The following is a 13,717-nucleotide window of genomic DNA, read 5'->3' on the forward strand; positions in this document are numbered from 1 at the left end:
ATACTGTCACTTAACACGGAAAAAGTGTATTTTCACCCAGGAGAAGGTGTATTTTTAACCACGAAATCCGGGAAAAACCCAGAAATTTTTTTTCCTTGTCCACATATACACCCTGAAATACTTCAAAAAATTTCCATTCAAATTTTTACAGCTGAAGTATCATTACTTTTTATGCAGTGTGATATAGCTCCTCTGCTCATCCAATAAATGTTTGTGACAGGAACTTAAAAGAACCACCTAGCTTAAAAAACTCCACATTTGCTCCACAAGTACTGTGCGTCCTATGTGTAGTGTGGCACTGGCGTATCAAGGGGAGCCTACCATTCTTCACCACATAAAGCAGGTCCAGAAATCTGCAGCCAAGACTGTCACAGAATTGACAGAGTCTTTGGTTGAGAACCCCTACTAGACTACAAACCAAAGAACCTCAATCAGTTCTGGGAACAATGCTGCAATTTAAGCTCTGCTTGCACCCTGCAAGTGGGTCCAGCAGTCTTCACCAGCTGCCTGTACAAAATGAAGATGGCGTTAGAACCCAAACAACAGATGATGTTGGGGCCAACATGAGCCACAGCATGCAGATGACTGCACCTTGCACTCTTGATAGGTGCCAGCAGAACCACCTCCACACCTTGGATGAAGCCCACCAGCAGACAAACATTGATCAACCATAACAACCACCAGCTACTATTGGTATAAACCCATCCAGGCGATGACAGCATCTCATGGTGAGGAATGACTGCTAGTCAGATACAAACACGGTCCATGTAGTATCAGTGAGGGTGCTGTCTATCTGAGTTTGACCGAGGGGAGATTGTGATGTCCTGGAGACTTGGCATGAGCATTTCATAAATTGCACATATTGTTGAGTTGTTGTGAGTGTCTTTAACACATGGCAAAACCAAGGTGAAACCATGGGGTTGGGCAGCCACCCCTCATTACTGATGTTGGGTGTCATAGGCTGGGCAGACTGGTAAAACAGGTCGGGCAGTGAACTATGGTGAAACTAACATCAGATGTCAATGCTGGGCAGAGGACAAGTGTGTCTGAACACACAGTGCACTGAACGCTCCCAAAGGTGGGCTTCATCACCTGACAATTCATGCGTGAGCCAGTGCTAACACCATGACATCAGCAGCTATGGCTGAAATGCGGACATGGCCATTGGCACTGGATGTTGGCACAGTTGCAGACCAGTGCATGGCCTGATAGAGTCCAATGCCTTCATCATGCCAGTGGGAGGGCATTAATTCAATGTCTTCAAGGCGAACAGCTCTTTGACACCTGTATTGCATGATGGAGACAAGCTGGCAGCAGCTCCGTTATGCTCTGGGGAACATTCACATGGGCATCCATGGGTCCAGTGGAGCTCATGCAGGGCATCATGATAGTCAAGGAGTATCATACACTGGCTACAGATTGGGTAGACTCCTTCATGGTGGTCATGCTTCCCAATGTCAGTGGCATTTTTCAAGAAGATAATATCACAATGCCAGGAGTGTGACGGGGTGGTTTGAGGAACACAGTGGCAACTTCCAGTTGATATGCTGGCCCCACAATTCACCAGATCTAAACCTTACTGACTAGATTTGGGATGCGATGGAATGTGTTGGCAGAGCTCGTTGCCCACTCCCTGGAATTTACAGGAATCAAGTGACTTGTGTGCTCAGATGTGCCAACTCCCTCCAGCAACCTACCAAGGCCTCATTGCTTTTATGGCATGACGTGCCACTGCTGTTACCTGTGCTGATGTTGGACATACTGGCTATTAGGTAGGTGGTCATAATGTTATGGGTGACCAGTGCAGAAAGCACACATTGGGTTTCTTTATGGCCCTGGACATTGGTTCCCTAAGGAACTCCATAACGCACCTAACATTTGAGCTTCTGTCAACTAGCAGACTCCTCTCCCCGTGTGCCTGTTCAGACTCTGCTGAAGGAAGGGCCACTTATCCACTCACTGGGTGAATTGATAAAGACAACTGGCCAGCCTCCACATCGACTCTCTGCCTCAAGTGACGCGAATGCTTTACCTTTCGCTGCTCAACCTGTGGTGAGGACAGATCCACCGCATTGGGTACACTGTGGGCTACACTTTATCTTTTGTAATGTGTTATCTTAAATTTGGAAAGGAACTTGACTTCATGAATGATCTTTGAGTTTCAGTAATTTACCACTGAATGATACAATTATGTTACATATTTGGTTGAACGAACTTTTTTTTAGTAATGTTCTTTTTGTCTTTAGCATTTAGTAGGACTTTTTAATATATTATGAACATGTAGCTTATTTTAGAGAGATGAATTTAAAAAGATGACTGTGTCCAAATGTGAGTTTCAATTGAATGAAAGTTTGTATCCATTTTAATGTTGTCTGAAGATCTAATCATTTGTGATAGATGCAGCTATAAAATGGGTTGAAACATTGATATACTAAGTTGTTGTTTCAAAAGGTCCCAGACTGGTTCCCGAATTGTTCTGATTTTATGAACTTTAATGATGGTTAAAATCAGTATTAATGTAGACACTGAATTGAAATGGCGCTACTCTGTGATTACTGTGTTACAAAACTGTTATCAATAGATACACTTTTGGTTTGAATTCCATAGCAGTTCCTTTTCAGGGAAAGTGAACTTTGCACCATCGAATACTTTGCTGTATTTGAAAGCTGCAGTATTGTTTCCATAAATATCAATAATAACTAAGTTCACTCCTCACGAGCTGATGTTTCACATATTTTGCTTGTTTGCTTTTAGAGGGTGACAAGTTGTTACTAGACTGCTAATAGAATCCTTATTTTTAAAGTTAGGTAACTTGCATGTATTGGAATGATTAAAAAAACATTACAAGAGGGATACAGGTAAGACAGTAACTGGTAAATGACACCATCTCAGTGACTGATCTGCAGGACCATTATTTAATTTTTTTCTCAATGAATAGATGGTGTTGATCTTTTATAATATGCAGTTTTAGAATATACATTTATTATTTTGTTTTAGAATGATGTTTCTACTATGAATTTTGATTGAAAATATGATGTATACAAGTATTAATTACTAGTTTCATTTGTTTCAGGTGCAGCTGCAAACCTGAGGAAAGAAGTCATCAGGAACAAAATCCGTGCCATTGGGAAAATGGCGCGTGTATTCTCTGTTTTGAGGTTTGTGCAGTATAACTAAACTTTCTCTGCCAATTTTTGTTTTCCTTCCCATACTCATTCTTAAATCTTTCCTTTTCTGTGTTACATCTTCATAGTTACATTTGTCCATACATTGTGCGGGAGGAAATATAATGATATATGAAGCAATTACACCAAAATAAATATGGAGGACATACAGACTAACATTGTTGAGGAAAATAAGGGTGCCCATTAATGGTCAAAGGGTGCTAACTTTTCAGATTAACAAATATGGCAAATAAAAACTGTGAAGGCATAGAGCTTTAAAGCATTAAATCCTTTGCTTAATGCTATCCTCATCTTCCTCACAGTCATCTAATAGGAAATGATCCTGTCTCATCATGTTGGCATTAACGTATTATTTTCATGCTATTTAATTTCTTAAGGAAATGGTAGAATGCCTTCAGTCTCACTGCGGAAATACATCAACAGTCACTTGTGCTTAGTTGTGAAAATGACTACCTTTTAGATAACAAAAGACAGTGTTGTTATGACTTGTATGCACTATCCAGCCAGCGGGTAAGTGGGATTCATAGTTCCAAACTGTCAGAAGCATTTGCCATAATGTGTTTGTCAAGTTTGAAAGTCAGTATTGCATAACTCAAACTGAACAGTCTACTGATTAATAGAGAGAAGCAACCCTGTTGTATTCCAGCCACTTGACAGACAGCAGACAGTACGTACCTTTTCTGTATTACATCTGAAAATACTTGCACCTTCTCCCTGTGAAGATGGTCCAGTGATGTGTACTGTCATTTCGTGAAGACTACTGAGAATGCCTTGTCATTTGTGTACAGTTCATTGGAGGGGGGGGGGGGTGGGGGGGGTGGGGGGGGGAGGGAGAGAGAGAGAGAAGAGAGAGAGAGAGAGAGAGAGAGAGAGAAACTGTCAGGCATGCATATATCTTTCCAGGAAATAAATGGCTGAAACGTTTATATCTGCAGTGGAACAAGTTGTAAATAAGATTATTGAAAGAAATTGTTTAATTTTTCAGGGAGGAGAGTGAAAGTGTTCTTCAGCTAAAGGGATTGACACCAACAGGCTCTTTGCCACTTGGTGCCCTCTCAGGTGGAAAAACTTCGCTTAAGAATGGTGAGTTTTAATGGCTCTCTTAAAAATATTTCTGTTTGATCAATTTACCAAATCAGATTCGTTTGTTGTGAAAACTTTTAAGAAAGTGTTCTATGTTATCATGTTATCTTTGGAATTACATAACATGGGATACTATAATATCTGAAGTGACAGTATTGAATCTAGATGACAGAGAATGAAACATGAGACAGTAAAGATTATAGCATACAACATATGAGATTTCAATTCATGAAAGTGTCAAAATTTTTTAGAAGGGAAAAACTGTGTGTGCTCAGAAGTTTAACTTGCTTGGAGATTTAAATGTGTTGCCCTTGTGGCTGGTGTTTTACCTTAAGAACTGACGTGATTTACACATTTTGTTGTTCCACTTCATATCAGGGGAGGCAGATTCTGTTTCCAATTGCACACCCCCCCTCCTCTCCCTTTACACATGCATACCTCCCCCTCCCTCTTTCCCCCTCCCTCCATCCCTCCCTCCCCTCTTTCCCCCTCCCTCCCTCACCCCCTCCCCCCTCCCACTCCCTCCCTCGCCCCTCCCACTCCCTCCCTCGCCCCTCCCACTCCCTCCCTCGCCCCTCCCACTCCCTCCCTCGCCCCTCCCACTCCCTCCCTCGCCCCTCCCACTCCCCTCCCTCGCCCGTCCCACTCCCACTCCCTCCCTCGCCCGTCCCACTCCCACTCCCTCCCTCGCCCGTCCCACTCCCACTCCCTCCCTCGCCCCTCCCACTCCCACTCCCTCCCTCGCCCCTCCCACTCCCACTCCCTCTCCTCACCTCCCCCCCCCCCCCCCCCCCAAAGCACAACAATTAGTTCCACTGACTGATGATACCAGCCACTATTTTTATATGCAGAGCTGTTTTGTACTATTCCGGTAATTTTTCTGTTGTTGGACTGTTATAGCCTTAGGAATATTATGAATTTTGTTGTGTAACGTGCTCAGTGTCTAACCTGAACTTGATCTGATTTTGGTGGTTCTACAGCCTTACAAGGTTTTTCACCAAATCACAAGATAACATCGTTTGCTGAAGCGAAGGGTCTGGATGCTATAAATGAAAGGATGCCACCAAGGAAGGATGCTCCACCAACACCAGCATCTGAAGACAAAAAGCCACTGCAACAAGGAAACCAAACAAATAATTCGCATACAAACACCAATGCTCACTCGTGAGCTTATATGGTGAAAAGAATGATGCAAGGTGTGTGTGGTTTTGTGGATGTTTTAAACTAGTCTTTCGTAGTGACAATTTGTGTTTGTACAGCAGACTGAATTATGATGTGTCGTTGAAGTAATTTCAGATGTGAAGTGCATCCAGAGAGAAAACTAATGGTTTCCTTAGACTAGACAGAAAGTTATCAAGGGCCACTGAAAACATAACCATTCTCCTCTACTCCAGTGCAAAATTAACTGTACTTACAAACTAGATTCCCCACTAAATGGACCCTTCTTCTGGTGTGTTCCACAGGCATCTTTTCTCATCTATTACTAGTTCTAACTGTTCATGTGATATTTAACATCATTCTGTTGTATCACATTTTAGCATTAATATGTATTCCACCTGCACTTACATTACTCAGGATATTCTAAATTCCTTGTCTATTCATGTATTATACCCTCACCTTTGTCAGGATTGTGAATATCATATTATTCGATAAATATGTGAATGCTGTTGTGACCGAGCGAGGGCGGCGCAGTGGTTAGCACACTGGACTCACATTCGGGAAGACAACGGTTCAATTCCGCGTCCGACCATCCTGATTTAGGTTTTCTGTGATTCCCCTAAATCACTCCAGGCAAATGCCTGGATGGTTCCTTTGAAAGGGCATGGCCGACTTCATTCCCCGTCCTTCCCTAATCCGATGAGACCAATGACCTTGCTATTTGGTCTGCTGTTGTGAAATTCACACACACTATGGAAAGTCTTGATTTTTCTTAAATTTTGATTCTTTTAACAAATGAAAAATCAGAACAGCCTCTATATTGCCATTACCCTTTCTGAAACCAAATCCATTGAGTGAGGTGCCACAGTAGTAAGACACTGGACTTCTATTCATGAAGAGAGTGGTTCAAATACCTGTCCATCCATCTATATGTAGGCAGTTAAATTGCTTAAAGTGAATGCCAGGATGATTCCTTTCAGAGGGCATGGCCGATTTATTTCCCCATTCTAGCTTGTGCTGAGTTTGTAATGACCCCATTGCCAGGATGTTAACACCTAATCTTCCTTTCTCCTCCTTTTTTTGAAACAAAGTTGGTACTCATCCTCCTTAAAATTTGTATTTTATTCTTTTGTGGATTAGTTTAATTGACACTTGGTAAATATGATATGTCAAGCTGATTGCTTACAATTCAAAGATTAATTAGTGGTCATGATTACATCAGATTGGAAATCTAGGGGCATATTTTCAGTTTTGTAGTTTTTTGACATTGTGTCATACCATGTTCAAATTCCAATACCTCTTATTGCTTATATTAAATTCTGAGGTATGCTTTCAACCTCTTCTGACTTGGTTATTAGTCCGTGTTCTGTGAAACACGGACAAACATTAGTGATTATTCCTTCATCAACCTCCTCTTCATCTTTGATAACACTTTGGAGACAGTTCTTCTCCACTCAACATATTTTTAAATTTAATACTCCTCTACGTCATGCCAGTTAATTCTCCTTTTAATATTATTTCTTAATAATTTATACTCTGTTCCCTTAATATCATACATTTTGCAATCTTTATTCATGATTTTTTTTGTGTATGTTCTGCCTGTACTATTTTATTGTTTACTACATTCCATTCCTCTTTTGCTGAATTATCCTCAACACAGTTATGTAGGTTGTGACTGACTGCCTCAGAGAATTTTCAGCATCCCACTTTGTCACACACTGTTTTTCTTCTTTATTATTATTATTATTATTATTATTATTATTATTGTTGTTGTTGTTGTTATTTAATTCTAGCCTACTGTCCATTACTGTTAATTTCCAGTATTTATCTATGTGTGTTACGTGTCTTCAAAAATATGCTTTGAAATTATAAATGTTAGTTTAATCATCATATATTCCAACTGAGGATACCTCATACCCCAGTCTTTGTGTAGACATTCTGTTGTGAGTTTGGGGAAGATGTTAGCCACCGCTTACTGCAAAACCCAAGTCTCCTTCCATTCTCATTTCTTTCCTCCAGCACCCTATTATTCATTCTTTTTGATGTTGTTTTCCTCTTTTATGCTGATGGTTCCTAATCGTCAGCTTGTTGTGTGGGCTTGCAAAACTGTACATTGTTCGTTGGTATTGATTTAGTTTGTCAATGGGAGAATAAACCTGTTGTAAGATTGTGAGAACTCGCCATTTTACTTTTATTTGCATCTTTACTGTGCCAACTCTTGTTTCACAAATCAGTGATGCTGTTGTTGTTACCCTATAATCATCTGACCAAAGTTCTTTTTTTTCCATTTCACTTAAGTAACCCTTACTAAATGTGACACAAGCCTCTCATGTCTCTTTTCATATCATCTGGCTTTCCCAACATTTTATGTTACAGTGTGTTAGTTTTATTTGCCTTCTAATAAACCATTTTGATTTGTTGTGAGATGCTTTTATGACAGTTGTTTTTCTTCCACAGATGTACCTTAAATTAAGGGGCTCGTAACAGAATTAATTCGTATATGTGTACTTCCATAAGGTGATACGAACAATAAAATTAGGTTCTCAGAATGTTTCATGGTAGACATTTATCACATTGTGATGCTGATGGTGATCTGCACATATGAAAACTTTAACCAAGTGTTTGTGGTTTTCAGGTGGCAGTCTTTGGCTGGTCTACTCTTCTGTGAGCGGATGTGCCTGCTCTTTGACACCCTGCTCCCTGCCCTCCCCTTTATCAGTAGGTTATATACCATACCGACAATGTGAGCGCTACAGAAAAAGCAGGTGTAAAGCAACACGTTGGCAATGGGAACACTAGCATCTCTGTATGCATCTCTTGCAGTGATACCTTCTTCTATTTTTAAAGTAAATGGCAAGGTGATAAGTTCCAGTCTGTATGAGAGAAAGAGAGATGGATCACAGTTTTCTCAAGAGTTAGCCTCTTTTTCTAATTGTATTCATTTGTGTATTTGAAGAGTCATTACATCCATATATAAAACAGTACTTTTTGACATTTTTTGTATATATTACAGTAATAAGGAAAAATATAAAGTTTCCCTATGTGTTATTTAAATAATATCACACACACATTGTCAGTCATTTATTTTATGGTTTTGCTAGTGTTTTAGACTTGTCTTTTGTATATATATCGATAAACAGAATTCAGTAAGAAACTCTTTTAGATTTAGTAGATGTATTCATTTTAATATTAAAATGTTTCATGCATGCAGCATGAGAGTATTAAAAATGCTAACTCTTACAGGACCATAATCCCTCTCTGTCTCTCACTTGTGTAACAAGGGTAAAGCACCCTTGTGGATTATATTGACAGTCAATTATGGTTCATCATTTGGTGTAGTCATTAGAAACAATTCTGTATATGGCCGTGTATTTGAGTTGTTGCGTATATATACAGAATAAAGGCATCATCATTACATCATGTTATGATGGTAACAAGTTGCCAAATATACAGAATTGTGTTCTTGTGAAAATGTTAGCAGTCTTTTGTCGGGTTCTATGTTTCAAATCAAATTATCATTGCCACAGGTACAGATATTAGGGAAATTAAGCAATTCCTGCATTGTGTAGATCAAATGTATGGTGCAAACCATTCTTATATATGTATTACTGTTTCCATTGCCTTAACAAAAGTTGTAAAAAGTTCAAGGTAATGAAGAAATATTAATGAATCATACCATTTCCTTCATTACATACCTTACATTTTTTGTGTGTATTCCTTGCTAGAAAAACGGAAAGAAACAAAAAAAGTTGCTGTTTACTACCATGTTGTACTTATTCTTTTTCTTGTACAAACCATGTTACATAATTTTGTTAGGGCTTATGCGGTCCTGACTACACAGTTTTTATTCTAAGTGGTGTGTGTGTGTGTGTGTGTGTGTGTGTGTGTGTGTGTGTGTGTGTGTGTGTGAGTAATGTGTACTAATGTCCCTCGGAAGAATGGTGGTGCATAGCATTATGCTACATTTCATTTGAATGGATGATAGAGTAACTAGACTTCTAGGAGGATGTTATTAATGTTTTGTTTCCTATGTATTTTCTCCATGTTCTATGAACTTGTTCCCATAAAATTAATTGAATTGTTATACTGAAGAGTTATTTACATTTTTATACCTGTGTATGTTAACTGTATATACAAATATATATATATAAATACATATACACAAACTGTTTTTAAGTGATGTTTGTGCTCTTTGTAGAACTCTTGTTAGAAATGTTGTTTTCAATCTTGGATCAAACCATCTATAATGTGCAATTGTGGCTCTTCATTGTTGCATATTATGAATGAAGCATGCATGTGAGTGAGTGCTTGTGGTACACATAATTAAAGACAACTGTAAATATGAATTCAGATTCTTTAAATGCGTCTCAATATAGTGATAAAAAATAAATGTAATGTATGTTTTCAGAGTGCCGAGGGACAACATTTCTTTGTAAAATAAGGAGAAATGAAAATTAGTAGGAAAATTTTTCCCCATTCATAATTGAGTAGAATAATTCTTCCTGTCTGTTCTAATGCCAGTCTGTTTTTACTTGGCAGGAACAATATCTAAAAGAAAGTAGCTTATGCGTTATTTTTTTTTTTTTTCCTTTGCCAAAAGGCAGAATGCCCTACATTCTGAGAATAACCAACATTCATTAAGAAGACTTTACTGTTCTCTATTAAAGCCTTCAATATACATATTCTTGGAATACATTTAAAGAAATTATTGCTTGAATGTAAATAAAACACGCCATAATTTTATTTTTAGAGCTCCAGTTTGATGTGAAATTGGAGTTGTTATTTTCTACATAACTATCTGTGTAAAGAAAGGAATCTACTAAGACATTTTATAGAGGAAAATATTTTCAGTAACTATGATACTTCTGATTTGTAAACACTAATTCCACTACATTCACTTTACTTCATGTTATAATTCATAAGTATTCAGATACCATAAATATCTTCCTGTGGTTTTTTTTTTTTTTTTTTTAGTGAAGCCAGTTCAGCAGACATGTTTATTGTACCTTGTAGACCAGACTGAAGTGCAAAAGAAATGGATGCTGGTAATCAGATTGCATTTCATGTCTGTCGTTAAATCACAGAATGAAAGGAATTTCAGAAATAAATCAAATACATTAAATGCTTTTACAATTCACAATAAAATGGTACCTTTATTATCATGATGTAATTATGTTTGATAAGAGTACTGCATTCATTCAAGGGACTGTTTTCATGGGTGTGTGATCATCTTGCCGACATTGTTGATTATATAAGTGTTATTATTGCTATATAAATATATATATTTATTGCAAGATATTGGGAAAAGAGACATTATCAAAGATCTTGAAAGCTCCTTCCTCACCTTTAATTTTCTTTTACTTGTTTTGTTCAGTGTGTATAAAATGACTTTAAAAGCAATTGACATACATGTATTTAAATCTGAATAATGATAGTGTTCTGTTGAGTCAGTATATGAATAAACTAATAAACCACTTTAAAATAATAATTTAGTATCTACACTTTCATAATAAGTTTTATTTATAATTGAGCCTGACCTGTATTTATTTAATTTATTCGAAAACAAGTATCAGATAATATTTACTTTTCTGTTGACTGCATAAGCATAACCAGAAAAAAAATAGTATCTGTTTCATGAAGTTGCTGTTCACATCCTTCCATTACAGGATCAGATTTGTGTTTGTGAAAATTTTTATTTCATACACAGATTATTGTTTGGAAAATCTTTATTAACAATGAGATGGGGTTTTATGATCGATTTAAAATGAAGAAACTCATATTTAGTACACTTTGTTATATATCACTTTGATTGACTGTACTTTTTTACCTTTTTAAATTCAGTTGTGTGTTTCATCCCTTTTACTTTTGATTATAACATTTGTGTAAGAATAAATCAAAGGAAGGATTCCAGAAACAAGATTTTATGATGAAATGAAACAATACATATGAAAGAAAATTCTGATCATTTTTACGGTACTCTTAAATGCTTATGAGTAGATGTAATAATTGATTGAGAGCTACATGATAACTTTTCTGAACTTTTCATCACTAATGGGAACTTGAATTACAGTATATAATTACGTGGTGAATATCTCTCTCTCTCTCTCTCTCTCTCTCTCTCTCTCTCTCTCTCTCTCTCTCTCTCTCTCTCTCCCCCCTCCTCCCCCCCCCCCCTTCTTTTCTGCCCTAGACTCCCTCTCCAGATTCTCCTTCCTCTTAAAACTGGAAGTTAACAGTTAATCAATTCAGTCATTCACTTCTAATTTTTGTAACTGCATTTGAAATTGTGTTTTCACCTCATTTAGTTGCATGGAGTGCCCTCTCTAATGCAGAGAGAGAAATTGTTAACAGTAAATAGCTTCGAACTTAAATGGGAGCAAATATGTATCCTTATTTTTGCTTTCACTCATTTGAAACTTACATTCAAGTATCTTATAATGATTTACTATGTAACATCTTCAATATTTATTGATGAATCATCATGTAATATTTTATCAATTTAAAAGCATAAAAGCACATAATTTTCGTAATTGAAATCGGTTTGTACCGTGTATGGAAAAGTGTTGAATATGAAGGAGAGGGGATTGGAGACATGCTACTCCATTATACTGTATGTCAACAACATCAGAATTATTTTGCCAGATGGGTATAAACAATTAAAGAATAACATTTTTGAAAGTAATCTTATCTTCATTCCTTTATCTAGTACTCCAGCTGTTTTGTTTCCCTTGGCTTCTTCTTTGTCTTTACTTCCCGGTACACCTTCTGCCATCTCTCTTGAAATCAACTTAACTCTAACACATGCACCATTTTATTGTTCTTCCAGAAGAACTTATCCTTCATTATTCCTTTGGCTGTTGTAATCTTACCTATTATGTTTTTCATTTTCTTGTGGCTCCTTATTATTTAATTTATTCTTAACTTCATTATGCTTCTATTTCTGTATAGTTCACATCTATCACTGGCAATTCTGTCTATAAGCAGGCATCCTATGATTATTAAGACAATTAACTAATTTGTTACCTAGTGCTAGCAGGAGGCAACAACATACTATGTCTTCTTTTATATGGCACTGATATCATATCTGTTGTAATACAAAAATATTTAATATATTGTGATGTCTTAGTTATTGTATTAAAAGGTAAAAAAAGGGTTAGGGGGATGGGTGGACTGTGCGAAAGAAAAGGAAGGGGATGGAAATGAAGAAAAAGGTAGGTAGACTGGGGGAAATACAACTGGAGGTAAGAAAAGTTGCAGTGGGATATATGTCCTTTGTCTAGATGATATCTAATGAATTTATTTTTCTACTTTATTGCCAGTGTTTTAGTTCATTGTGTCTCCTAATACCACACTTAATTGTTTCTAATGTTCTTTCATATTTGTTGGCAGATCACGTAGTTAATAAACTACCCAACTCCATTTCATCAAACTATGATTTCTGTGTCAAATTGTTCAGACTGTGAAGCTTTTATGCTACTGGTTGAAGTAGAATTTTGTATCACTCTGGTTTATTAATGTTTAAAAGTTTCCAGTTGTGTTATTTATTGGTTAATGTGTTCAAATGGATGTAAAATGGAAAACACAGTGATAACAAAACTAACTAGTCTGTTTGTCAAAAATGTTTTGTACTATACACACACATTACAGTATAAATTACATGTATCTATTAAATATTACTATTCATATAAAGATATGAATATTCATACATATATATTATACACAAACACAAAAAATAAAGCTACATACATGTGTCCTCAAATTGCTTTGAGTTTCTCATGTATGTGAAAATAGCTATATGATTAATACCAGTAACATAATAACAAAATATATGCTGTAAATAATTAATAATATTATGGTGCAATTTCTAACAAATCCGTAAACCCATTCCACATTTTCAACACTCATTGTTAGCATATTCATGTCCCATGTTTCCTCATAAATTATGAATGTTTGCATTGTCTCAAAGCAATTTCTCAGATTCTAAAATAAAGCCTCTTTTTACCAAATGAATTTTTAGCTAGTTTCTTTTGTGTAAAACAAGAATCTAATAGCATAATGTAACTGTAAGGTTCTGCAACAAGAGCACCATTGATTCAAGTCTTATTCCTACACCACCCATTTGTGAATTTTTTTTTTTTTAAGATTTGTTTGTGGGGTATTCTTAAGTAGTCAGAGATGTATGAGAAATTTCTCTATAGATGCAATTCTAAACCAGCGACAAGGAGAAAAATCAGAACTCCAAATAGCAATACTCGAAAACTATGCTAAAATAAATAAATACCGGATGATTT

At 36.8% G+C, this 13,717-nt stretch overlaps 1 protein-coding gene across 1 annotated transcript in view; it reads left to right on the forward strand.

Moving 5' to 3' along the window:
• LOC124776710 (serine/threonine-protein phosphatase 2B catalytic subunit 2-like) overlaps positions 1 to 13,436 on the forward strand; it is a gene marked incomplete in the record, with an annotated part of 781,818 nt that extends 768,382 nt beyond the window's left edge. The window contains 4 exon segments of the mRNA XM_047251823.1: positions 3,080 to 3,158; positions 4,171 to 4,268; positions 5,249 to 5,464; positions 8,062 to 13,436. Of these exon segments, the coding sequence (XP_047107779.1) occupies positions 3,080 to 3,158; positions 4,171 to 4,268; positions 5,249 to 5,436 (365 nt within the window).
• Positions 13,437 to 13,717: the final 281 nt, after the last annotated feature.

Source organism: Schistocerca piceifrons, chromosome 2 (assembly GCF_021461385.2).
Source record: "Schistocerca piceifrons isolate TAMUIC-IGC-003096 chromosome 2, iqSchPice1.1, whole genome shotgun sequence".
Lineage (NCBI taxonomy): Eukaryota > Metazoa > Arthropoda > Insecta > Orthoptera > Acrididae > Schistocerca > Schistocerca piceifrons.